At 45.4% G+C, this 26,023-nt stretch overlaps 1 protein-coding gene across 3 annotated transcripts in view; it reads left to right on the top strand.

Annotated features, from left to right (window-relative positions):
• The window catches only part of LOC307244027 (plakophilin-4-like), an 89,235-nt gene extending 64,493 nt beyond the window's left edge, over positions 1–24,742 (top strand). For 2 of the 3 annotated variants that reach the window (XM_080019001.1, XM_080019003.1), the window contains 14 exons: positions 192–402; positions 2,359–2,491; positions 4,043–4,256; positions 12,002–12,185; positions 13,187–13,304; positions 13,998–14,189; positions 14,818–14,991; positions 15,579–15,729; positions 17,505–17,694; positions 20,122–20,206; positions 20,779–20,896; positions 21,297–21,428; positions 22,247–22,308; positions 23,619–24,742. In XM_080019001.1, coding sequence (XP_079875127.1) covers positions 192–402; positions 2,359–2,491; positions 4,043–4,256; positions 12,002–12,185; positions 13,187–13,304; positions 13,998–14,189; positions 14,818–14,991; positions 15,579–15,729; positions 17,505–17,694; positions 20,122–20,206; positions 20,779–20,896; positions 21,297–21,428; positions 22,247–22,308; positions 23,619–23,864 — 2,210 coding nt within the window. In that variant the 3' untranslated portion in view covers positions 23,865–24,742. The remainder of the gene's footprint in view (positions 1–191; positions 403–2,358; positions 2,492–4,042; positions 4,257–12,001; positions 12,186–13,186; positions 13,305–13,997; positions 14,190–14,817; positions 14,992–15,578; positions 15,730–17,504; positions 17,695–20,121; positions 20,207–20,778; positions 20,897–21,296; positions 21,429–22,246; positions 22,309–23,618) is intronic. The other variant, XM_080019002.1, reaches the window with a different exon arrangement.
• The last annotated feature ends 1,281 nt before the right edge of the window (positions 24,743–26,023 follow it).

The following is a 26,023-nucleotide window of genomic DNA, read 5'->3' as shown; positions in this document are numbered from 1 at the left end:
TAGTCATTAATTGGTTCCAGGCCGGGGGGAATTTACCGTGCCCCTTAAGAACAACCGTGTGTGGGTTTGCAGTTTGCCTCGGACAGAAGCGGCGCATTACTCGGGTGCCAGAGTCTGAGCCCGAGTCCGTTTATGTGTTTTTGTTCCGATTGAAGACTCACGGGTGTGATTTGGGTTTTGTTGGCCCTCAGGTGTGGGAAGCCTCCAGAGAACCTCCAGCCAACGCAGTGCCATGACCTACCAAAGAAGCAACTACGCTCTCAACACCGCAGCCACCTATGCCGAGCCCTACCGCTCCACGCAGTACCGGCCCTCGGACGCCAACTACTCCCGCCAGGCCGTTGTCATGGACGACAACGCCACTCGTTCACCCTCCATAGACAGCATCCAGAAAGACCCCAGGTATGCACTGGTCCCGTTTCATGTCAGTGTTCTGTGTTCAGGTAGGCATGTCTTTACTTTAGAGGCGACGGGATGGCGGCACTGCCCAGTTGCCAGTGTGGCAGGGCTCAACCTTAGCCCGGGCAGTATATTTGCAGCCCCCCAGCGAATATCCGGGCCCAAGACTTCCTCTTCCGTTCGCCCGTCATTGTTTACAGTCCGATTAGAAACTTGAGGCGCGAGAACAGAGTTGGAGTTGAGAGACGATGTCGACAACTAGATTGTTTCACAAGTAGTTAGTAGTAAATAGAAAAAGATGATCTAATAAAAAGCTAAATCGTCGTCAGATGATAGCCCATGGGTTTCCAGGATTGCATTTTGGCAAATGCGTTCCGCCTCTTTTTTCCCTCCACACTGACTGTAAACAATGACGGGCGCACGGAAGAGGAAGTCTTGGCCAGGACATCCGCTTGCTACATCGGAACCCCGGAAATATTGGCCGCCATCCCCACGGTCTATCGTTGTCAGACCGATAGCCGATACTGGTAGTGATCTGTTCCGAGATTGAGGTATCACAGACTTCCGTTGAAACCCCCTGCCCTCACATTTTCTTAGACAGAAGTTCTGAGATAATCATACTTCTAACTATCATTCAACACAGTGATAAAATAGTGATTAAAAACCCTTGCAAAGGTAGAACAACAATCTGATGTTAAAATAATGTAGAAGTATCAAATTATCTAAGGGCTTTAATGGGATAGGGATCAGGTTTTTTGTTGTTGTTGTTGTTTTTCCCATCTCAGTGTTGACCTTCTCATCTGGATCTGGATGAGATAGACAAATTTAATTTAGGAAGTTACCGGCCCGGAGAGCCTGTGTACACAATTTTGCCCATTGTCCGTCCCTGTTTATATAAACCAGTCATCCAGAGGGGCCACTTAGGCTCACAAGGCTCCTCTGTTCTGACGGCTCAACATGGGTGTCCTCTTACTATTCAAACAGACGTGCCTCTGGGCAGCCGTCCACAGACTTCTCCTGCTACCTGCCCCACGCCTGGACACGTTACAGTAGATTCTTACAATATGCAATGAAGTGCTAGATACACCCCCGTCCAACAGGCGTGTGCAGGCTGCCCTGGCTGGTTTGACTCCCTCACCTTACCAGACACCCTGTTCACATCCTTATGAATGGTGTGGTAAAATATTCTCCAGAAAAGAACCAGATTAGTCTCATCTGGTCCCATGTCTGTTTTTTTTTTTCTTTTTGGTTGTTGTTTTTTTTTTTCTTTTTTTAGCAATTTGGGGAAGTTTGTCAGACTAAAAAGGTTCAAATTATTTGGATTTCATATCTTAGAATGGGCAACTCGTGTTTTTCCCAACACAATTGAGATTGAGCGACGGATATGACATAATTTGCAATCACATCTTCATTATCATTGCTTCCAATTTTACCCATTTTCTGATATCTTGCTGCTATTCTGTGCTAATATCAATTAAGACCTCATCACATTTACATTTAAATGCTTTTGCAGCAATGCTGTCATTTAGCCTTGGTGTGCAATAAAATCGTTAATTAGAAGTAACTTTCTGAGTCAAGCATCTCTCCCCTGTAGCCTCCATCTAAACTCGTGTACAAAGATTATGTTAAGAGATGGTCACACCGGGATATTGATCGGAAAACATATCGACGTACGACATACGACTCTTTCTGATCACACAGGATGGACGTTAACGCAAATTAGTAATGTGCAAGTGAGTGACACTCAATTTTCTGGCCTTAAACGTTTTCGTTGAAAATGTATTAATTATGCCCCGCGGAGCAGAAGTCAGGTGGTGGTGGTGGTGGTGGTGGTGGGGCGCGGGATATTGGAGAAAGGAAAGCGGTGCCCCCTGGGATTCTTTGTCAGGATTTTTTCCCCTCCCCTTATGCTTCCGTGCTGATTCCTCCTCCTCTGTGCTCTGTGTCTCGTGCTCCCAGGGAGTTTGCGTGGCGTGACCCGGACCTGCCGGAGGTAATTCACATGCTACAGCATCAGTTTCCCTCCGTTCAGGCCAACGCCGCCGCTTACCTGCAGCACCTGTGCTTTGGCGATAACCGCGTCAAGGTGGAGGTAAGCACGAAGCCGGCGCCACTGCCGCCCTCCTACATTACCTTCATTTCCCCCGAATCAATACTCATCAGCTCGTGTTTCATTGTGTCGCCGGGACCCGGCGCGCAGCTGACCGCAATCTCAGAGAGGTGTGTGTGTGTGTGTGTGTGTGTGTGTGTGTGTTTGAGGTGCTTTCCGGAGCACCTCAATCCCTCTGCACACTCCCATGGAATTGTTCAAGTTGGCAGGGAACATGTACTGCTGCTGGAGTGGTCGGCTTGAAAACAAGTGGAGGGGGAGAAAAGAAAAGAAAAAAAACTGTCGTGACCAATCAGCAGGGGCCTAGTTGTCGTCATGGTGTGCTGAAATCAACCTCAATTTCACACATTACAAAAAATAACAAAAAACTCTATTTATCTATTTCTCTCGGTCACACACACACACACACACACACACACACACTGACACAATATTAAATTATGTAACAGGCTAAAGACAATAGCCAGAGCTCAGCACTGCAGACGCACATGAACACTCAAACACATGATGCGACGACCATACCAACCCTGTGTTTCTTTTTTCTCAAAACACTTGAAAGTTCTTCTTCCCTTTGCTGTGACACATTTAAATGCATTTCAAGGTGAGACTGTCGAGATGGGATAAGGCGGTGCAGGGAATATAAGCTCCGTAGCCGTGAGAAATGTATTTTTTTTATTCAGGTGTCCACATAATAATATAAATTCATATCATATTGTGCGCGGCGGGGAGCTTCCTCTGATAAGGCTGTGCCGTTTTTTGGTGTCAGGTTTTTTCTCTGAAGTTTTTCTGCTGTGTATGGTGGGGGTGGGGGTCCTTTTGAGATTTTATAATTTATTTGTTAGAGAGTTTCTGTGTGGTTACAGATTCGATTATTATTATTATTTATTTATTTTTGCATTTACTCAGATGTGAAATGAAATGGGGAAAACACCTCCGTTGGAATGTTATTGCATTTGAACATGTTTTGTCACAAGCTCAACTTTGACATGAAAAGGGAAACGCTGCAGTGTTTGAATGGGATTTGATGAGCTCATAGGCCTTATTATGGGTTGAGCATTGCTTGCGATGGTGGACAATCATATTATTAATAAAAAAAATCCTCCTCATAATTCAGCAGTTCTCAACTGGTACATAAAAAAAACATAATAAAAATGATTTGAACCATTTGCAGATGCATAATGGATTACTGCACCATTCATTTTGTGAAATAAATTAGCTTAAATCAGCTTTGATTAAAGCTTCTGTGTTGTACATGAACAAGTGTTGCTTTGATTTAATTTGACCCAACAGCTGTATGATTGTATTTTTTTATATATTTTTTTCTAGTATTATTTTTGTTGTATTCATTTATATATTGGACCGGGACCCACCAGTTGAGACCCACTCCCCTAACAGATTCAGAATTCATTTCTGAATCTTAACATTAATCTAAATTCTCTGTCTTCTCTGTCCGTTTGGGATAACATAAGATTCAGACTGTTCTCACCCAGTGATGGTGCGTCACTCGCGGCTCCCGCTTACCTGTTCCTGCAGGTGGGTCGACTTGGCGGCATCAAGCACCTGGTGGATCTCCTGGATCACAAAGTTATGGAGGTCCAGAAGAACTCCTGTGGAGCTCTGAGGAACCTAGTTTACGGCAAAGCCATGGACGACAACAAGATCGCCGTGAAGAACGCCGGAGGCATCCCCGCCCTGCTCCGCCTACTGAGGAAGACCGTGGACGCCGAAGTGAGGGAGCTCGTCACAGGTGAGAATAAACACCGCTCTTGAGTTATTCCCCCTTCTGTTATCTTTCCAGCCCTTACAACCTGAATTCAAAGTTGTAAAAAACAGTGTATTTTCATTTCTCACCGCAATCCTCAACGACTGCATGGGAACACGTTTTCAGAATCAGCATTTCTCAATCTCAAAAAATTTATGTATGTATGTGTATGTATGTGTGTATATATATGTATATGTGTGTGTATATATATATATATATATATATATATATATATATATATATATATATATATATATATATATATAATATGGACATTTTTTTCCATTTTATATATACTACTACTATGCCCTACTATATGCTATACTATGCCCGTCCAAATGTCCTGTGTTCCACAATCGAAGATTCACTGTTCATTTATAGATGTCTTCTCGCGTCTCTGAATTGCACCAAATTCGATACTGCACGTCCCTGCGTCTCCAGCAATACACCCGCCAAGTGTGAAGTAGATCAGATGAACGGTTGTCGAGATATTATAGTCGAAGGACATACATACAGGCAGACAAAGATTCCTGCCTTTATAGTGAGATTTAAATAATGAAAAGTTAAATATAATGAAGTGTGATATAGTATTCCTGTGGATTCCGTGGCTGCTCTATCATCCTCCCCCATTCGGTCGAGGAAGGAAGCAAAGTCACATTCCTTCCTATCCGGCACCATCTCGCTGCTGCATTATTCAGGGCCCTGTGCCCACATTGGGTTCTCAGGGGCTCCGCTGTGGGGTTTCGGAGGACAGGCTCATTACACAACCCGACCAGGAAATGGTGAATTATTAACCTGGTAGGAGTGCCAGTGTTCAAGGTAGAGAGAATGAAAATGGGCGGGGCTGACGGAGATGTCGGGCTGGGCTGGATGTGTGTGTGTGGAGCGATCTCCTCATGAATCCTCTGAGGCTTTTGTGGTTAAACATATTGTAGTGTCTGTGGTGCCTATAGGTCACATGATCTGAAACGGTTTCTTGAAACCGTTTAGCGATTGAAAAACATCCTCTTTTGTCTATTAGAGAAGCAATGAAATGTAAAAAAAATCATAAAATAAACCAAAAAACAAAACAATGACATTATAAGACCCATTGGGATGGTTTCATGACACTCAACACACATGCAATTAAAGTTTTGAAAATATAAAGCCTAAAAAGTCATTAAATAGCCTTAAATACGTTTTAATTCATATGTTTATGTCTTTCAACATAAACATTTTGTCAGATTTTACTGATTTTGTCAAAATGAGTAAAGTTCTTCTGCATCCGAATCAACATTTCTTAAGTAAAAAAAAAACGAAACCTCTAAAAATAGTCTGAAAGAGCTCTTAAAAAGTATTACATTAAACTCTCTGCCACCTGCAGACCCCCTGTTTATTATGCCAGGTGTTCCTACTGACGACAACATTGTTTTAGCCTCTGGTTCTACCTGGTGGAGGAGTGCAGCTCTTCACACGTCCCCCAGCGCTGATTTTAATTTCTGGGAAGGAACAGATGCCGCGCCGTATGGGAGGGATTTGAAACGGCGACGTTAGAACTTTTCCCAACTCGCGGAAAGACACTGGAAGAGGGTTGGTTGTAAACCGATAACAAGAGGCGCAAAAGACCTTTACGGACACGGTTCCCCCAGGCGACACAAATGGAGAAATATCTCAATGCAATCCCCCCCCCCCCCGAGTGACATTCAGACCTACTGGGAAACGCGTACATTCATTTTCCCTCATTTCTAGTCTGAATTGGGAGTCTGCTCCATCCGAAAACAACTGCCCCTGACATCCTGCCCTCTCCCCACCACGCCGCAGCCCCCATCCGTGCACCGTGTGCAGTTTCCTTGTGTTTGTATGCCCGTCTCCGCCCTGCAAACATGGTATAAATCCGTGTTGGTTGGGATCAAGGTGGAGCATTACAGAAATAAGCAAGCTGAGACGCCGGCTCCCAGGTGGCTGAGTCAGCTGTTTGTGCTCGGCTCTGAACACCCCCCCCCCCCCCCCCCCCGCTTCTCCGTTGTAAAAAGGGTTTCAGCTTACAGTCCTACGATCCTTCCACCCCCGAGCGCGGGCGTGGGACAGCGGCCCTTGACGCTCTGTTTGGTGCACGGCAGTTGAGCGGAGAGAGATTGCCTTCACTCTCCGGTTTCAATTAAAGTTTTTGTTCCTTCGCTTCCATCTTGCCTGCGTGCCAAAGGAGAAAATAATCAACTGACATTTCCGGGGGGAACACGAGCGTTGCCCGTTCCGGAGCTCGCGCCATGTTTGAAAAGTAATTTCAGGCTTCTTAGTCATGAAAGCCGTCCCCGGCATCAGAGCGCGGCAAAAGCAATTCCCGCGGGATTTGTCTTCCGTCCGATGTTGTCTCAAACGGCCTGTCGTGGGGGTCCTCTCCATTACGATATTTAAAAAGGCCACTCCAGTGCTGATTGCGGTTCTATCTAATCAGAGTCAACAGCTTTGATACAAGCTGTGCCAAGATCTTTCCTTTTAGCCAATAGTCAGAAAGCCCACTGTGGCTAATTGCTGGATGAGGCCCCGGGTTGAGGAGCAATTAGAGAAGGTCGGAGCTCCCGCATCACCTCCAGGTAATCACAGCCCATGTAAGCAATTCACACAAAGAGCTTTCAGCCGCATGACAAGGACATCCCCCAATACGAGTGCTAATTAGAACAGACACAAATCACTATGCGTCACCTCACCGGCGTTTCCCAACCCCCGTTTGTAAAAAAAAAAAAAAAAAATAAGCTACCGGTTGTCCAAAATGAGCTCAGCCGAGAGATGGCAGCAGATAGACGGGGGCGCAGAGAGGAGGGCGTCCCGCTGCGGTTTTGTTATGAGGACATGCGCGGTGGCATCGTCCTGACCCTGGCTCCTCGCGTCGCAGCTGCCGCGACGATCTGTCCGTCCTCAAAACGACCCCTCCCTCACCCCCGCCCCCGCCCCCGCCGATTAAAAGGCCGGGTCTCTGGCCGCTGTCATCAGACGGTGTGTCAGTGACACCTGGCCTGTACCGCAGGCCTTTGACACGGCCTGGTTCTGTGTGTACCACGGACACAAACACAGATATCAGACGGAATGTTTGTGAACTCTGTGTCTGGATTTAACCCGAACAAGATGTTGCTGTGCCGAGGATCGTGTCCGCTCGTAGTCTCTGTACACACGGCCACCTGATCATGTTGGCTTCGATTTTGTTTTCCCGCTGTCAAAAAGCCCTGTGTTTCGCAATTAGCCACTGGGCTAACCTTATTTTGTGAGTATCAATGTTGCCCTTCTGGGAAATAAGGTTCTGCATTGGACTAAAACCAGGCACTATTTGAGACTAAACTTGTGAACCGGGACACAAAACGCCCTCTGTGTCGCGCTATTTCAATGTCGGACCTGCAGGATAGCTTTCAGATTTCGGAGTGCCTGTCAAAAAGCGCTGATGGAAAGACATTTACATCCGCATCATTGCAAAGGGAAGGCGAAAAATGTGAAATGCGGTTGTTTTGCATTGTGTATCCTGGCCTCATTCAAAAATCCAATTTTGTGTCAAACACCTACGGCCGCCTCAAGCACAGAGTCTTCTTTGTGCTTTTTGGCCAAATTGTTGAGTAAATTATATTGTTTGATCCATTTGTCGAAGTTAGAAGTTAGATGGCAGCAGGCGCGGCCAAAATTTCATTATCACGTTCTTTCTCCGGATCATTGCTTTCGCAGCTATTAGAGACATTTCAACCGGCCTCATCTTTCAGTGCCTGTCACGCCCTTATCTCGCTGAGAGACTATTGCCCCGTCCCCGCCATTCTGTTTACCTCAGGTCAGTGTTTTCAAGCCCAGGCCAGAACAGAGTACCAGAAAACAGTCTGGTGCTGCTGACCGGGGAATCAGGACTTGGCAATGGAGCTAAGGTACACAGTCACACACAAACGGACGGACGGACAGGCGGACAGGCGGACAGGCGGCTGGACGGACAGACAGACAGACAGACAGACAGACAGACAGACAGACAGGCAGGCAGGCAGGCAGGCAGGCAGGCAGGCAGGCAGACAGACAGACAGACAGACACAAACACACACACACACACACACACACACACACACACACACACACACACACACACAGGCTGGCTCCATCTGACTGTCAAATGTGACTCGTGAGTATTGCTGGCGTAGCATGCCTGACACCATTGTCAGTCACAGCTCAGTGGCTCTCACTCATCGATGCTCTCACTTAGCGGCAGCCTCCGCCAGGCAGCTCTGAGAGCCTGCAGAGGACAGGTTGTCTCTCTCTCCAAAATACAGTTTTAAAACGTGGCGTGTGTTAACCAAACCAGGGGCGGAAGAGATACAGCGGAGTTTACAGTAAGCAAGGACACCCGAGGCAGTTGGCTCGAAGCACTTCACCCCAGGTGTGTGTGTGTGTGTGTGTGTGTGTGTGTGTGTGTGTGTGTGTGTGTGTGTGTGTGTGTGTGTGTGTGTGTGTGTGTGTGTGTGTGTGTGTGTGTGTGTGTGTGTGTGTGTGTGTGTGTGTGTGTGTGTGCCCACCGTGTGCCCATTAGTGGATCAATTTCAGGGCAGCTCCCCCAAAAGGTCCCATGAGAGAAAAGAGAAAACACACAGATTAAAAATGGTGAATGGGTCTGACCCAGTGCTCAATCACTGCTGAAATGTTTGATTGAAATGAACCCGGAGCTAGAATGGAGGGGAGAGATACTCGGCACGCTGATGCGAGCGTGTCGGCATTCGCCCCCCCCCCCCCCCCCCACATACTCACACACACACACACACACACACACACACACACACACACACACACACACACACACTCACACACACTCACTCAAACAGCCCTGGCAGGCCGAGATAAGAAACACATGATGCATATTAACTGGAGAGCACCAAGTGCAGCTCCAGCCCCGGATGTGGCATATTGTCTTGATCTATTTATTGAAAGCACAATGAATAATCATAGCTTTCCTGCCCTCATTTAAGATTTAAGTTTTTTCTTTTTTTTTTTTTAATGAAAGCTGTCGAGGCACTTCGATTAAATGTGGGGAAAGAAAAAAGAAAAAAAAAGGATAATGAAGAATGAAGTTAATTGTTGATTAAATGACTGGTGGAGGCGCTGTTTGGCCAACAGATAGATCCGTGTACGGAGGCTAAACGGGGCCCCGGGGCCGGATGAGAGAATATCACCATCTCTACCGGTTCAATTAGACAAAGGAGAAACAGGCACCGGAGAGGAAATGAACACAGAAATAGAAATGAACTAGACATAATAAAGGTTTGGGAAAGCTTGAAACATTATTTTTTTTATGTCACACATTTATCACACATGTTCACCCAAATGTTTATACATACAGTGGGGCAACAAAGTATTTAGTCAGCCACCAATTGTGCAAGTTCTCCCACTTAAAAAGATGAGAGAGGCCTGTAATTTTAATCATAGGTACACTTTGACTATGAGAGACAGAATGGGGGGAAAGAATCCAGGAAATCACATTGTAGGATTTTTAATGAATTAATTGGTAAATTCCTCGGTAAAATAAGTATTTGGTCACCTACAAACAAGCAAGATTTCTGGTTTTCACAGACCTGAAACTTTTTCTTTAAGAGGCTCCTCTGTCCTCCACTCGTTACCTGTATTAATGGCACCTGTTTGAACTCGTTATCGGTATAAAAGACACCTGTCCACAACCTCAAACAGTCACACTCCAAACTCCACTATGGCCAAGACCAAAGAGCTGTCAAAGGACACCAGAAACAAAATTGTAGACCTGCACCAGGCTGGGAAGACTGAATCTGCAATAGGTAAGCAGCTTGTTGTGAAGAAATCAACTGTGGGAGCAATTATTAGAAAATGGAAGACATGCAAGACCACTGATAATCTCCCTCGTTCTGGGGCTCCACGCAAGATCTCACCCCGTGGGGTCAAAATGATCACAAGAACGGTGAGCAAACATCCCAGAACCACACGGGGGGACCTAGTGAATGACCTGCAGAGAGCTGGGACCAAAGTAACAAAGGCTACCATCAGTAACACACTACGCCGCCAGGGACTCAAATCCTGCAGTGCCAGACGTGTCCCCCTGCTTAAGCCAGTACATGTCCAGGCCTGTCTGAAGTTTGCTGGAGAGCATTTGGAAGAGGATTGGGAGAATGTCATATGGTCAGATGAAACCAAAATATAACTTTTTCGTAAAAACTCAACTTGTCGTGTTTGGAGGAGAAAGAAATCTGAGTTGCATCATAAGAACACCATACCTACTGTGAAGCATGGGGGTGGAAACATCATGCTTTGGGGCTGTTCTTCTGCAACGGGACCAGGACGACTGATCCGTGTCAAGGAAAGAATGAATGGGGCCATGTATCGTGAGATTTTGAGTGAAAACCTCCTTCCATCAGCAAGGGCATTGAAGATGAAACGTGGGTCTTTCAGCATGTCAATGATCCCAAACACACCGCCCGGGCAACGAAGGAGTGGCTTCGTAAGAAGCATTTCAGGGTCCTGGAGTGGCCTAGCCAGTCTCCAGATCTCAACCCCATAGAAAATCTTTGGAGGGAGTTGAAAGTCCATGTTGCCCAGCGACAGCCCCAAAACATCACTGCTCTAGAGGAGATCTGCGTGGAGGAATGGGCCAAAATACCAGCAACAGTGTGTGAAAACCTTGTGAAGACTTACAGAATACGTTTGACCTCTGTCATTGCAAACCAAGGGTATATAACAAAGTATTGAGGTGAACTTTTGTTATTGACAAAATACTTACTTTCCACTATAATTTGCAAATAAATTCTTTAAAAATCAGACAATGTGATTTTCTGGATTTTTTTTTCTCATTTTGTCTCTCATAGTCGAGGTGTACCTATGATGAAATTACAGGCCTCTCTCATCTTTTTAAGTGGGAGAACTTGCACAATTGGTGGCTGACTAAATACTTTTTTGCCCCACTGTATAAACACAAAGGAGTAACCGCAATGTCTTTCTGATGTTATTTCATGTTTGCTAAATAAACAAAACACTGTTAAAAGGTTTCAATCTAATGAAAGGAAACTTGGCAGCGATCGAGATGCGGCCGCTCGAAGAACAATGGCAATAATGCGTAACTCACGCGCTCACGTGGCAACTCGGGAACCTCCGTCCTCATCGAGTCGTTTTGTCATTTTCGCTGTGGCAGCAGCCTTGGATGCGGAGCCATCTATCTCGCCTCGCTTCTGTGCCGTGGATCCGCGCTCTCGCAGCGTTGGCGCCGTCCAAGGTTATTTGCGCCCTGCAGGATGCTGCCCGGGCCCCGGAATAAGCCTACCAGTTGGAGACCTCTAATTAGAAGAACGTGCTACGTGCTGGCTAATCCCCCTCAGACGCAGCATCAAAGGCTGTGTGCGATCCTCAGTAGTTGCCATAAGTGCATTTGAAGTGAATGAAGGCGATGTGATATCGGGAAGCTTTACTATATAACTGATTCATTCAAACTGCTGGAGCCAAAAGCATGAGGAGGTTTCCTATTTTTTCCCGTTTAACGTGAATAATTTTTTGCCGACAGGTTATCCTGCTCCAAATCCATTTGATATCAGTGTTTGATGCTGGAAGACAGGGTATAAGCTCTTTAAAGCTGTTAGTGGTTAATATCTTTGTGTTACAATAACTACACCGGACAGCTGACACAAAAGACTGGAGATGCTTGCGTGGCCATCACTCATTATCTGTGTGTGTGTGTGTGTGTGTGTGTGTGTGTGTGTGCGTGTGCGTGCGCGTGCGTTCAGGGGTGCTGTGGAACCTGTCATCGTGCGACGCCGTCAAGATGATCATCATCCGCGACGCCTTAGCGACCATGACAAACACCGTCGTCATCCCTCACTCCGGGTGGAGCAGCACCACCTTCGATGACGACCACAAGCTCAAGTTCCACTCCTCTCTGGTGCTGAGAAACACCACGGGCTGCCTGAGGTGAGCTCTGGACACAACCCACTGGCCACCAGCGCCCCCTTGTGGACGGTTGGAGTTAATGCACGTGTGGCAAAACGCATGCGACACTGACGTAAACCAAATAAATGAGTGTTACAGTCCTAACACATTAGAGGCCGACAACTGGTCTGACTTGTTTGTCTGGGGCAGTGGTTCTCAACCAGGGGTTCAGGGACCCCCGGGGTTAAATCAAGAGGTGCCAGGGTGTCCCCAGCAAAAATGTTACTTGTTAAACTTCACTGTTATTTACTTTGAAAGATGTCAGCGGCATTAGAAGGTACAGTAACGACTATTATGACCCTAGTTTCATTGTTATCATGGTAACTATAGTATAGACAGGTATGGAGGTTTGGACTAAAGGTTATTCAATAAGAATAAACTTAATAAACTCAGGTTGGGGTCACAGAGACGATGGAATCTGTTGTCGAATGCGTACCAAGTTGTGAGTCCTTGGCGCACAAAAAGGTTGTGAATCCCTGAAGAATCACTAGGGGAGTGAAAATGGTGTATTCCACACACCTCCCACAATGCACATCATTGTTACATGAGCAGCGTTGTGAGGGAACTTAGTTTTGCTTCAAAATACCATGGTCTGTGTTGTAAGCCACCAGCTAGAATGACCTCCAGTGTTCTGTTTTAAATAGAAGATGCAACATTTGCACAGACATAGTGATACAGTTAAACTTGACGCAGTTCTTCCAGTCAGTCTCCCAGGGCTTAATCCTTTGAAGATACTGAGCTCGGGCCTCTAATTGGCCGCAGCCAGTGCAGCTGTGTGTGTGTGTTTGTGTGGGTGCGTGCGTGCGTGCGTACATTACGTATGGGGAATTGGGGAAAGTTAAACCCACATCATACATCCTAGCAGAACACATACACAATGAGTATTGGTTAACATAGATTTAAGAATTTTAGCTTTGTGCGTGTTCCCAAAAAAATCTATAGTGTGTGTGTGCGCGTGTGCGTGTGCGTGTGCTGTTTCGAAGGAACCTGAGCTCCGCTGGCGAGGAGGCCCGAAAACAGATGCGCACTTGTGAAGGCCTTGTGGACTCGCTCCTCTACGTCATCAAGGCCTGCGTCAACACCTCAGACTTTGACAGCAAGGTAAACAAACACATTTACACACACACACACACAGGCACGCACGCACGCACACGTGCACTCTTAAGCGAGGGGGGAAGACGTGCTCCATCTTGACGGAAAAAATCCCACTCAGCCGGTTCTGACGCTTTCATTACATTTGCCTGAACCGCCCTCCTATAAAACCCAATCGGACGGCGTCGTGCCTCGCCCCGAGCCAGGAGCCATGGACGCCCTGTCGTCAGCAGCTGGATTTCGGAGAGTTCATTGACTTCACACACCAACCGTCTCTGAGCCAGCAGTTGAAATGTGAATCAAATCTGCGGAACACGCCGCAGAACACGCCGTGCGCCGTGACGTGACAGGAGGAAACGTAAAGGGGATCAACTGTAATGTAGAGGAAGCTTCCTCCGGGGGGTCGACCACCATCGTTTCTGTCACGCCCCAAACGCTCGTCGACATCTCGCGAGGCGGAACTCAAACGGCGTGGAATTAAATCCATTTGTCAGGGTCCAGACTATCCCCCTTTCTTTCCCTGAGACCCTGGAGTCCCGTCCCTAATTGATTGGCGGCGCAGGCTGAGGTACCACACATGGCTGGGTGTACTGCGCCCGTTCATTTTTACAAAAAAAAACAAAAAACCCTTCCTTCTAAACCCGTCTCCCTCGCAATCGCTCGTCATTCCTCACCCCTCTCCCTTCCCCTCTCCCTCTCCAGATCGTGGAGAACTGTATTTGCACTCTGAGGAACCTGTCGTATCGCCTGGAGCTGGAGATGCCGCCGTCCCGGCTGATCGCCGGCCAGGAGGTGGACGGGCTGCTGGCCAGCGAGTCGCCCAATAAGGAGGCGGACTCCAGCTGCTGGGGGAGGAAGAAGAAGAGGAAGAAAAAGAGTTTGCAGGAAGACACGGTGAGTGGGGCCCCGCCGGAGGGAAGGGCGCAGGGCGACGAGCGATCACGGCGGCCGTCTTATGTGTTTTTCGCTTTGATTTATTATTATTGAGTCTGGTTTTACGAGGACGGAACTTATCGGTGAGCGTTTCTTCCAACTGTGGTTCCTGTTATGTGTCGTCATTCTCTTTGGAGACAATGAAATATATAGGATCTATTAAAAAAAAAACCTTTTAATACATTTGCAAGCGGTACATGCTGTACGTACACACAGTCACAACCTCACAACCTCACACAAGACTCATATCTACATGCATATTGTGACAGCCTGGATTTTAACACTTTTTGACACTTTGATTGGTGTGCGTCCTTCGTGTGGTTTGATTTATAATATTGAAAAAAGACTTGACTGTCCAATCTCAAATGTCAGGAGAGAGGCCTGGCTGGCACCCCTAATTATTGGGAGTCTACATGGGTGATGGGCTTCAGAATGGCGTCAGTCGACCGCCGCACACCGTACACAGTACAATGGGGTAGCTGCATTACTCTCGATGATCGAAAAACAAGATTAAGGTTAATGTTCTGATTCCACTCTGTGGGGGGAATATGTGAACGACCTGAACACGTCTATTTTATTTTCTTCATAGTGGGACGGCGTGGGTCCTATCCCCGGGTTCTCCAAGTCTCCTAAGGGGGCGGAGATGCTGTGGCACCCGGCGGTGGTGAAGCCCTACCTGACGCTGCTCGCCGAGAGCTCCAACCCCGCCACGCTGGAGGGCGCCGCCGGCTCTCTGCAGAACCTGTCCGCCGGGAACTGGAAGGTGCGGACGTCTCTTCGAGCGGCACACAAAGAAAAAATTCATACGAACTATACGGCAGTAACGCGTATTTTTGTCTGAGTTACTTAGTTTCGGCGTATTTTGTATTTGTGAATTCTAGTTTAAAAGCAGTGCCGCTTCCACCTTTTAAAACAGAACTAGATAAGATAAAATAACTTTCATTCTAAGTAAAGTTTGTGTAATTTTGAATGGAGTAAAAACCCTTCGAATTTGCCCAAAACTGTAAATGGGAGGCAACATTTCAAAATAGTGAGCTTTATAGAATGTGTGTGCTGGGGGGTAAACGGGCTAAAAGTCAATTTGCCCCTTTAACATGCTGTATCCTAGGTGACGGGGAATCTGCTCCGCCGGTTAAAGCGAATTTAACAGCTCAGCTCCCCTGCATCACATCAGCATGTGATCTCCACACCTCCTGTTCCGTACTTGTGTGCATGCATTTGGATTTAAGTGTGTGTGTGTGTGTGTGTGTGTGTGTGTGTGTGTGTGTGTGTGTGTGTGTGTGTGTGTGTGTGTGTGTGTGTGTGTGTGTGTGTGTGTGTGTGTGTGTGTGTGTGTGTGTGTGTGTGCAGTTTGCGGCGTACATCCGAGCGGCCGTGCGTAAGGAGAAGGGGCTTCCCATCCTGGTGGAGTTGCTGCGGATGGACAACGACCGCGTGGTCTGCTCCGTGGCCACGGCGCTGAGGAACATGGCCCTGGACGTCAGGAACAAGGAGCTCATCGGTGGGGAAAGTCTTCTCTAAATTAAACTTTAACTTGTTTACCCGAGCTACGGTTTGTAGAATTGTGTCGGCTCTTGACTCGTGTTCCAAAATAGGCTTATTCAGATTGATTCAAGAGGTTTATTCGTCACATACATATACTGTATGCAGTGAAATGTCTTTGCAACGCAGCGGGAGATTATGCATATTAGTTAATAGCTAACCTAATTCCTAAATAGCTTACTGAAACAAGATTCCCTAAAACGTAATGGTTAGTGAATGGAATATAGATAAAATTAAAATAACTAAAAAAGATAATACAAAGTGGGGGTACAAAATAGAAGGGAATAGTTATGTATATGGGATAGGCTATTTGTATATATAGATGACTTCTGCATTAAAGTGCATGTGAATAGTATGTGTATGGAGCTGTACAGTATACAACAGTACGGCACAGCAATACCAACCAGAACCGCTATACAGCGCCGTATGCAGTAACCCAGAGCAGTGATAGTCGATTTGGTTGCAAATGTAAAACACATTTGAAATTGTTTTATTGTGGATTGGAAACTTACCACTGCAGAATTGCTTTTGCTGTCAGATCACTGAAATTGGGGATTGCAGAAGAATTATGATGCTGAGATTAGTAATGAGCTATACAAACCTAAACTATGAGACACCACAGACCAGCGGTGGGAGAAGTACTCAAGAGCTTTTACATCAGTAAAAGGTACAAACACACCTGACACAAAATGAATCTAGTGGCGGCGACAGAACCACACCGACATTTCCACTGGAGTAAAAGTAAAGTAACAACTTGCTGTTAGGTACTAAAAGTACTGGTCATATCCAGTGTCCTGATTTAAGCGAGCCTATAATACAGAAATACAATCTGATTGGTTCAGTGGATTGGTTTGCTTTTGAATGAATGAATATAAATATAAATCCAGATTTATTTATATTCTTTTAGTAATGTGCCTGTTTGAAATATAGAAGTTGAAAGTACAATAAAAAGGTACTTGCCCCAATGGCCGCAGTCTGTGATAACTGCACCTTTCATTCGGCTGCAGTGAGCCCGTTGTACACACCAGATACGCACGTAGCACGACCAGAAACCGCTTCAAATACATGTTTCCAATTAAATGGAGAAAACAAAAAGCCCTGTGTGTTGACTTCTCACCATCTCAGCCCCTTAATACATTTTTCACCTCATCAAGTTCAAATCGGATTTCAGTTCTTACACCTGGCTCACTTTACAGAGAGGGGGGAGAAGGGGAAAAAAAAAAAGGTTTTACGTGCTGGCGTAGAATTAATGGGAAGTCGGGAGTTGCCGCGTGGCACGCTGACGCCTGTAGGCAGAGGGGCGTGCGTGTGTGTATATATATATATCTAAAGTTAAATGCGTTACGGGCTTGTAGAGGCTCGGCTGGGTTAAGAGGCGAGATAGGGGAGGCTGGGCTTTTCAGTGGCAGAAAGTGTGGATTCCCCAGGGACTGGAAGCCAATGTCATTTAGGAAAGAAAAACTGCCGCCTCGATGCAGCCCAGAGCTGAATATATGTATCGGTATTAAAAGCACACCCAGTGCTTTAGGTCACCCTGGCAGCGTTCTGCTAATGCATTATGTACCATTTAAAAAAATAAACTCTGAATGTGTCAAGTGTGTGTGTGTGTGTGCAGAAAACTCCAGCCAGATTACCCCGCCCTCTGCTCGTACATTAAACTCTGATGGATTGCTGTAGCCTTATCACACTTTTATCCCTCCCGCTCTCTGCCACTCTCTTCATTTGCACTTCCAGGGAAGTACGCCATGAGGGACCTGGTCAACCGGCTCCCGGGGGGGAGCACCACCCTGCTCTCCGACGAGACGGTGGCGGCCATCTGCTGCACGCTGCACGAGGTCACCAGCAAGAACATGGAGAACGCCAAGGCGCTGGCCGACACGGGTGGCATTGAGAAGCTGGTGAACATCACCAAGGGCCGGGACAGGTGAGTCTACGACGCAGACGTTTGGTTCCCAAGGGAGACGGACGGAATGTAGATAAGCTGTTAATGTGAATACAGTATGCGTTGCTAGATTCATGCAGGAAGGACGCAGACCCGCAGATACACACACACACACACACACCACCACCACGTACAGTAGGGGACATCTAGCTGTAGTGCTGTACGCCAGGGGCTCCCATTCGGGGGTATGCTGCTCCCTAGGGGTCTGTGAAGGAATTGCAAGGGGTCAGCCGCAAAATAAAATATGTATTATTATTATTATTATAATAATAATAATAATAAAACTTTATTTTGAGATAGCACAATTCATACAGGAGATGCAACTTGATGCTTCGCAGTCTTCTGCCCTCACCACGTGTAGCCGTACATGACTATACAGCGAGCTAAACGCTCTTCCAATAATTCTCCGGAGACAGGAGCTCACTTTTGGTACCTTTAATGAAAGCGGTGTCAAACTGTGGAACGGTACAGAAATATGTAGATTAAGGACCAGTGTCTATGCAGATGTAAATAACCTGTTAATACCTGAACATGTAACACGTAACATGAATCAACTCACAGACTGTGCTTTCTCAAAGGCAGTGACGAGGCTGATGGGAGAGATGTTTGTCTGGGTCTTGAATCTTGATTGCCTGCGTGTGTCTTATGTCGGACCATCTTATCTGTCTGTGTTCTGATGTCATACTATCATCACAATGCTATGATGTCACAATACGAACTCCCCACCTGGAGGCGGAACAGAGAGTAAAACATAAAATGAAAATACAATTTAAAAAGATAAAATAATACAAAATTAAACACGATAATGAAAAGAATAAAATATAGCATGTGCACCAAGCAAATGATTTTCATTGTTTCCTTTTACATTTTTTCAATACCTATTTATTTATTTTAGACGTATATTAGGCATTTAGATATGTATGACATTTAGTGTGTGTGTGTGTGTGTGTGTGGGTGTGTGTGTGTGTGTGTGTGTGTGTGTGTGTCAGCCATAAATTTTCACTCCAAACAAACTATATCACAGTTTATAATAGGCACGGTCCTCAGTCTACCTAGTGGTTAAGGAACCCCTCCCTGCCTTAGGTAACTGTAATCTTAAGGTTTAATCCCTGGAAACGGGATTCCCGGGAATGCCTATCCAAACCGTTTCCTGTTTCCCGGGAAATATAATAATGGGAAACATTTAGAAAATATTACATTTAGAACATATTGGAATTGGCCTATATTTTGAAAATCTGTCGGCCTAAAGTTTATTTTTTTTCCCAACATAGGCATTGCCTATGTTAAAAAAAATGTTTTTAAGTAAAGTGTTTGCAGCAGCTGTCTTGAGAGTATATTCTGTCTCTGGACAATTCCTTATAAAGATCAGAAATCGCCTGAGCTCAGAGGCCGTCCACGCACTGTGCTTCTTGAAAGTGCTCTTGCAAAGAAAAAAGATTAAGGAAGTGAAGTGAGTTGTAAAAATAGTCATGTCAGTTATTAAGCCTATGACTATTTTGTTTTTGCCTGTTTAGCCCCTGGCAGACATAGCCTGCAAGCTTCTTTGCATAGTCCTATCTCTAATGTTTTATAGGCTATAAGTCTGTCTCAGCTTAATAGAATGATTTTGGGTAAAGCCAAATTACTTGCTTTAACAAATTTTGTTTATTTATACAATGAAGAATTGTCAAATATCACTTCCATCCATGAGGCTGTTCTAAGCAGACAGATCACGGGCAATGAACTTGGCATTTCATATTCCTCAAAGGAGTCAGCGGCTGGCAGCTATAGCCAAATTCAAGCTGCATGCAAATTTTACATTATGTTCATTCTAATGTTGGTTAATATAAATGCCGTTCTTTTGCCTTATTATTATTATTATTATTATTATTATTATTAATAATAATACCACCAAATAATACACTGAAGCGGTCCGTTTGGGAACCCATATTTCCCCTTGTTGCATTTAGTGTTGTTTGAAATATGACTAATGCGTTTTGAACGCTGACAACAAGTCCAATTCCCAGGATAGTGTGCTTCTTTTCCCAGGAAAGAAAATGTCATGAGAAAATGATAGAACATTTTCGAGGGGAAAAATTAAACCGTACTGTAATCTCCACACAACACACATGGTATGCATATACACAAAAAGAAACGCACACATGTAAACACACTAATGAGCAGCATGGACACATAGCCAACAAGGCTCCACAGCCTAGGGGAAGCAAGGTGGTTTTGTGTGTTTTTAACATCCCAGGGCACCCCAGCTGTTCCCACAGTAGCCAACTGTTACTCCAGCGGTACTCTGGCTTGAGCAGCCTGAACACACCCTCCGTCTTTATACGTAAAAAACAGACATTTCTCACTGAATAATTGAGGCTGATATGTTTCAAAAGTGCTCAGACGTCCCCGCGCCTCTGTGTTCTGCAGGTACTCTATGAAGGTGGTGAAGGCAGCTGCTCAGGTGCTCAACACGCTGTGGCAGTACAGGGATCTGCGCACCATCTACAAAAAAGTAAGGATTACAGCGTGTGTTTCGTGGCTATGCTTTAATATCTTATTGACGGTGGCATAGTGCCCCCCCTTTGAAACACCAGCCCACCACTGTATGGGTATCAAAAGCATTTCCACTGAAATTCAAATGTCCATATATTGATTCTGGCCATGCCTGAATGATACGCTTTTAAGTATATATATATTAATAATATACTTTTATCCGTAATTTCCTATTCTAAATGGTTTGAAAGGCCTAAAAATAATAAATGGAAAATGTCTAGTTTAATCCTGCTGCCCCGTCGCCTGAAACAGAATTACAAATGACATGAATGGAAGGAACATCAAAGCCAAGATTTTGCAAGAAAGGCCTGGCAAGAAAATGTGTACTCCTATTAAGCACTCTCATTTGGAACAAGTCCAATTTGGAGCATCTGTTAGAAATATTTTCAAAGTTGAGATTCTGTGCGTCTGCGGGGAAAAAAGGCTGGAAAGATTATCACAATATTAATGAACATGATAAATAACTACGACTTGAATATCACCTTTCAGCTATTATAACCCCCCGGTGCTTGTATCTGCTGTGAAAAACAGGACGGATGGAACCAAAACCATTTCCTCACCCCGGTGTCGACACTAGAACGGGACAGGTTCAAGTCCCAGCCCACGCTCCCCACCAGCACCATCCAGATGTCGCCCGTCAACCACCCTGGTGGGTTGGAGCCCAAATAACGACAAAATAGCCACCCGGCGTCGAGGATCAACGGAAACCACCTCTGAGACATGAGAAATGTTTGAAAAAAATCGTGGGGATCCAACCGATTCCACCTACTCAATCTACAACATCAGCGTTTAATGCAGGAATTAATGACAGCGGGGAAATGCCCCGAAATATTCATTTACTCACAGATTGGCCCTGCTCGTGGTTCATATACAGTATGAGGGGCTTTGTTAGTTGGGTCACGACGCTTTGTCATTTTCTGGTCCCCCAGAACAAAGTTAGAAAAAAAAAAAAACATTAGTACTGTACTAATTAAACAAATCAGACTTTTGGAAGTTCTGAAATGTCATTCTGCTGCTTCTGCCTCTGTCTCTCTCTCTCTCTTCCCCAGCTGGCAGCGCCACCTCCTCCCCCGCCGTTCTCGGCGTCAAAGAGAATCGCTCCGATTATCAGAGGACACACTCAACTATGCAATTTTATAACTACCCGGGGGACAACAGCGTACATAAAAACCAGTACACAGGTACAGTATGGGAGCGCGCCGCACGGGTGGCCGTGCGCATCGGCCTCCGTATCGGTTAAAAAAAACTCTTTGGAATTTAATTCAAAGCGTGTCTGCCGTGTGCACCAGACTGTAATCAGAGGGAGCCCCGGGGGCCCCTCTGCGAAAGGCTGTGATCCGTTTCATCCCTCAGCGCACTCCAAACAGATTCCATGCCCTCCCTCTCGCCCCGGTCGCCAGCAAACTCCCCTTCTCTCTTATTAACCCTGACAAGGATGGTCGCGAGGAGAGGGTCGACTCACGTAAAAGTACGACTCGGCCCTCGTTAATATGCAGGGAAGGGAGTTTCTGGGAGTGGAGCGGCCTGTCCTCACACTCATTCTCTCCGGGGCGCCTTCAAAGGTGCCATCGTAAACAGAGTACCAAGGCGGCCCCGTGAACATTAGGATAGCGGTCATGGAGGGTGCGGGGGCAACAGAAGTGCAATTCCGCGTCGATATGAAGAGCCCTCGGCAACCGGAGCCGGAGTGCACCGAGTACAGGGCTGCAGCCTCCACATTCCCCAGACCACATCGCCGAGTGGAAAACTGCTTCAGCGACTCCGCTGGTTAGACAGAAAAATACCCATCCCGGGGGTTTTGGAAACCGCAAAGCGCTGGAAGCCAACTCTATTATTTGGTGTTATTCTTGTGCCCGGCGCAGCAAAAGCAGTGTTCAAACACAGACGTCAGGCCTAAGGGGTTCTGTGAAGCTTTTATTTCCACAAAGTGCTATATATACAGTATATATACAGTATATTTGATATGCAGTAAAGCTTGTATTTGTTTTTATTTTTTCAGGCTCTGGGAAACCTCCATTTTACTACTCCTCACCCACGAGAGAGGAACCCAGGAGAACACAGGTAAATATAACTAAATATTGTTTATTTATTATTTTTATTATTATTATTTTTTTTTTTTTACTGCATTCTTTCCTCCCTCCTGAGCTTGCCCAAATCAAGGGTTTTTTGTTTTTTTGGTTTTTTTTTTTTCCAAGCCAAGCATTTAAAGTGAAAACAAATGTTTCAGGATTTAACAGGAATCGTACGAAAAAAACCCATGCGGCTGCAGAGGCTCTTGGCTATCTCTTCCGCTCCACTAATCTAACACAAGGAGACTGACACATATTCTGCCGCGGATGAACGGGGGTGTCTGGAGCGACCCCGGTTCATCAGCCTTTGTCTGAGCCGTAGTGAATGTGACTGCCGGGATCGGGATGATCTGGGTTTGATGCGATGATCGGGCACCTGTCGTTGTGGGACGCGTCCATGCGTGTCCGCTCCCTATCAGCGGGACGGGAGCGAGAGGTGGAGGGGGGGAGGAAGCGGTGTTCTTCCACGGCGTCCTCAATCCCGGCACACCCGTACCGGTTGACGCCAGGCCGCGTCGCAAAGACGGTGAAGATGTCGTGCCGTGTTTTTGGAGACAAACATTTTTATTTGTATTTATTTATTTATTTTGCATTACTTCCTGTCTCCTGCCTGAGTCCATCGGAGGCAATTAGTTTCAGTGATGGCTGTCGCGGCGGCTTCTGGCTGCGATTTGACCCTGAGCTAATTTCGTCCGTGATCCAATTGTGCCAACGGAGTGGGAAACCCTCGCCTGAAAAGACGGCGTAATAATCAAAAATACAACAACAAAAAAAAAAAACCATAACAAACGAGTTTGCAGTCAAAACAGCCACCGATTGCTATAAACTGAAAAAGAGGATTTTTCCATTCACTCTTCTATTCATTTTAAAATGAAATGATTTGAATATTGATAATAAAATGCTAATGTTATTCATTCACCCACTGTTTATATTCAATATTTAAATATTTATTTATCGTTACTATTTGCACCCTCTAGCTCTGTGGGTATGCTGCTGGCCTGTTGCACTCATTGAGAATACTGTTATTATAGATATTACTTAGTCAATATATTTTTTGTGAATATTGCTCTTACTTTTTACTTGTGTTTTTTTAAATTGTTTACTCTATTTTACTGTGTGTTCTGTGAGGCACGTTTCCTTGTCCGTATAAACATACTTGGTGAATAAAGCCTGAGTCTAACACTGTATTTTTTTCCCCTTCCTCTTGAGTTCTTGATTGCATTCCAGTCGGAGCAGCTCAACCAACTTAAATATTTCTTTTTTTTTTTTTATTTCTTTTTTTTATCCCCCCCCCCCCCGCAGCCGGTGTACTACGCGGAGGAGCCGGGCAGAAGGGGCTACGACACCTACAGAATGTACCTGCAGCACCCCCACGGCTACGATGACCCCTACATGGAGGAGGTCATCACCTACCCTCCCACGGCGGACTATGCCTCCCAGCCGCACGGACTCAAATCCACCACCAACTACGTGGACTTTTACTCCGGCACGCGGAGGCCTTCCTACCGGGCCGAGCACTACCCGGGCTCCCCCGACTCCTGGGTATAGGCCTGGATTTGGGGGGGTTTGGGAGAGGAGCGATGGGATGAGGGCTCTTTTTCTCCGCGGGTTCTCTGATCTGCGGGTGGGAGCCCTGGATCCATCGCCCACGAGAAGGATCCTCATCTTTCCCGAAAAACTGATGAACTATTTCATGAACTTTTTTTCCTGTGTGTTTGTTTCAAGTGAATGATGGGAGGGAGTTCAACCGAGTGATAGAAGCAGATGGAAAGACGGAATGTGAGCCAAAGAAGGAAATCGAGGAATGTTGATTTTTTTTTTTTTTTTTTTTTTTATTATTTCTTTTAATTGAAAAGATGGAATCCTGCAGTGGGTGTGTTGATGTGAGCGTTCTGGACACTATTGTTTAAAAAAAGAAAAAAAACAAAAAAAAACATGCGTCCTTGCTCTGTCTAGATGTTAGATTTATTTTTATCTTCCGGAAACCCGTAGCTGTGATAGCCCGGAGAAAGAGTGAGTCATGTGAGGAAGGGTACGCGGTAAGAGCCAGGATGGAGAATGTGTATGTATACGTGCAGAAGCCAAAATGGATCGTGAACTCATATCTGTAAAAAAACAAAACAAACAAACGAAAGAAAGAAAGAAAGACATGAAATAATAATAATAGTAAACTAATGTTAGTTTGTACAGAGGGATCAAAATGTATTCGTACTTAATGTTGAAAGTTGTGTATGCCATGGAGTCTTGTACATTTTCTTCATTTTACTGTAAATACAGATGAAAAACATGTTAACTAGTTTACACTCATCAGCACTGGTAAAAAAAAGAGCAAAAAACAACAACTTGTGCCATGTAAAAACTCTAGATATATAAATATTAGAAAAGCAACAAATGTGGGGAAAGATGGCGTCATAACACAACCATGCAAAGATAATAAAAGTTGACTATTGTTTTTTAAACAAATTGTGTTATTGAAGACATTTTGTGTTCTCTAGTAGGTGCAGCAGTGTGTGTGTGTGTGTGTGTGTGTGTGTGTGTGTGTGTGTGTGTGTGTGTGTGTGTGTGTGTGTGTGTGTGTGTGTGTGTGTGTGTGTGTGTGTGTGTGTGTGTGTGTGTGTGTGTGTGTGTATTCCATTTCCCGATTTCTCACCTTCCATAGGGGGAATCGCTGCCATTTCTATCCATGACAGCAGAAATAAATGGAAGCGCCGTCCAATGAGAGTGTTTCAAAATTCACATCGTCTTGTTCTCCTCCCCCGACACCTTGTCCCCGTTTCCGACTGTGAGAGAGCGCTTCATCCCATCATGGGGTTTGCGTGCGGCCCTCCTCCCTCCGGCGTGCCGCCAATGTCACTGATCTTGCATGATATGTCCGGATTGCGGGTTCATGATTCAGACGCGCCTTTCGAGGTGGAAGACTTAAGCGTTCAGCGTTTATTCTCACAAGCATCTGCTCAGCTCCTACCGGTGCGTGTCGACTTTCTGCACAACGAGGTTCCTTAAAAGCCGTCCCGGCGTGCTGGTTGTACAGCTATACAAGTAAACCTAGCCTCCGTGCATTGGATAGAGGCGTATTTAGAGTTAAAACAAAGCAGTGTTCATCACTGTATGATAATGCGGTATGACAAACCTAGGGGGTGATAAACAAGGCAGCCCAGTCTCATGAGACTGGGTCTATGTTGACCAAGGCCGTCATTTTGAGGAAAAAAAGAACATTTTCAAAGCAAGCTTCTCAAAAGAGATTGTCTTTTTTGTTGTTGTTGTTTTTATTTTATTTTACCTTTATTTAACCAGGAAGTCCCATTGAGATCAAAAAGGTAGCAGCCATACAAAATAAACTATATAGAACACGTACGTGATATACAAATGAACATAAAAACAGAACGACAGCTATCTCAGCACAATGGCCTCTCAAGAAAAACAACGACATTCCTCCCTCACTGCATTCCTCGTGATACTCTTAAAATCATTCATAGATGTGAGTGTTTGGATATTTCACCCAAGAAGGAATACGATAAACATAAATAAACACTGAATTTATTGCCTCCAGAAAAGGTGACACCAATACAAAAAATACAACAACAACAACAACAACAATAATTTAACGCTGTCTAGGTACATTTCAGTTATAATTAGTAAAGTGATCAAACATCAGAGGTTGGTAACTAGTTACATGTACTCGTTTATATGTACTTTATGTATAAGTA

The sequence above is a fragment of the Zeus faber genome, assembly GCF_960531495.2.
Source record: "Zeus faber genome assembly, chromosome: 18".
Lineage (NCBI taxonomy): Eukaryota > Metazoa > Chordata > Actinopteri > Zeiformes > Zeidae > Zeus > Zeus faber.
The sequence above is the reverse complement of the archived record's forward strand: the minus strand, read 5'-3'. Positions and strand labels throughout refer to the sequence as shown.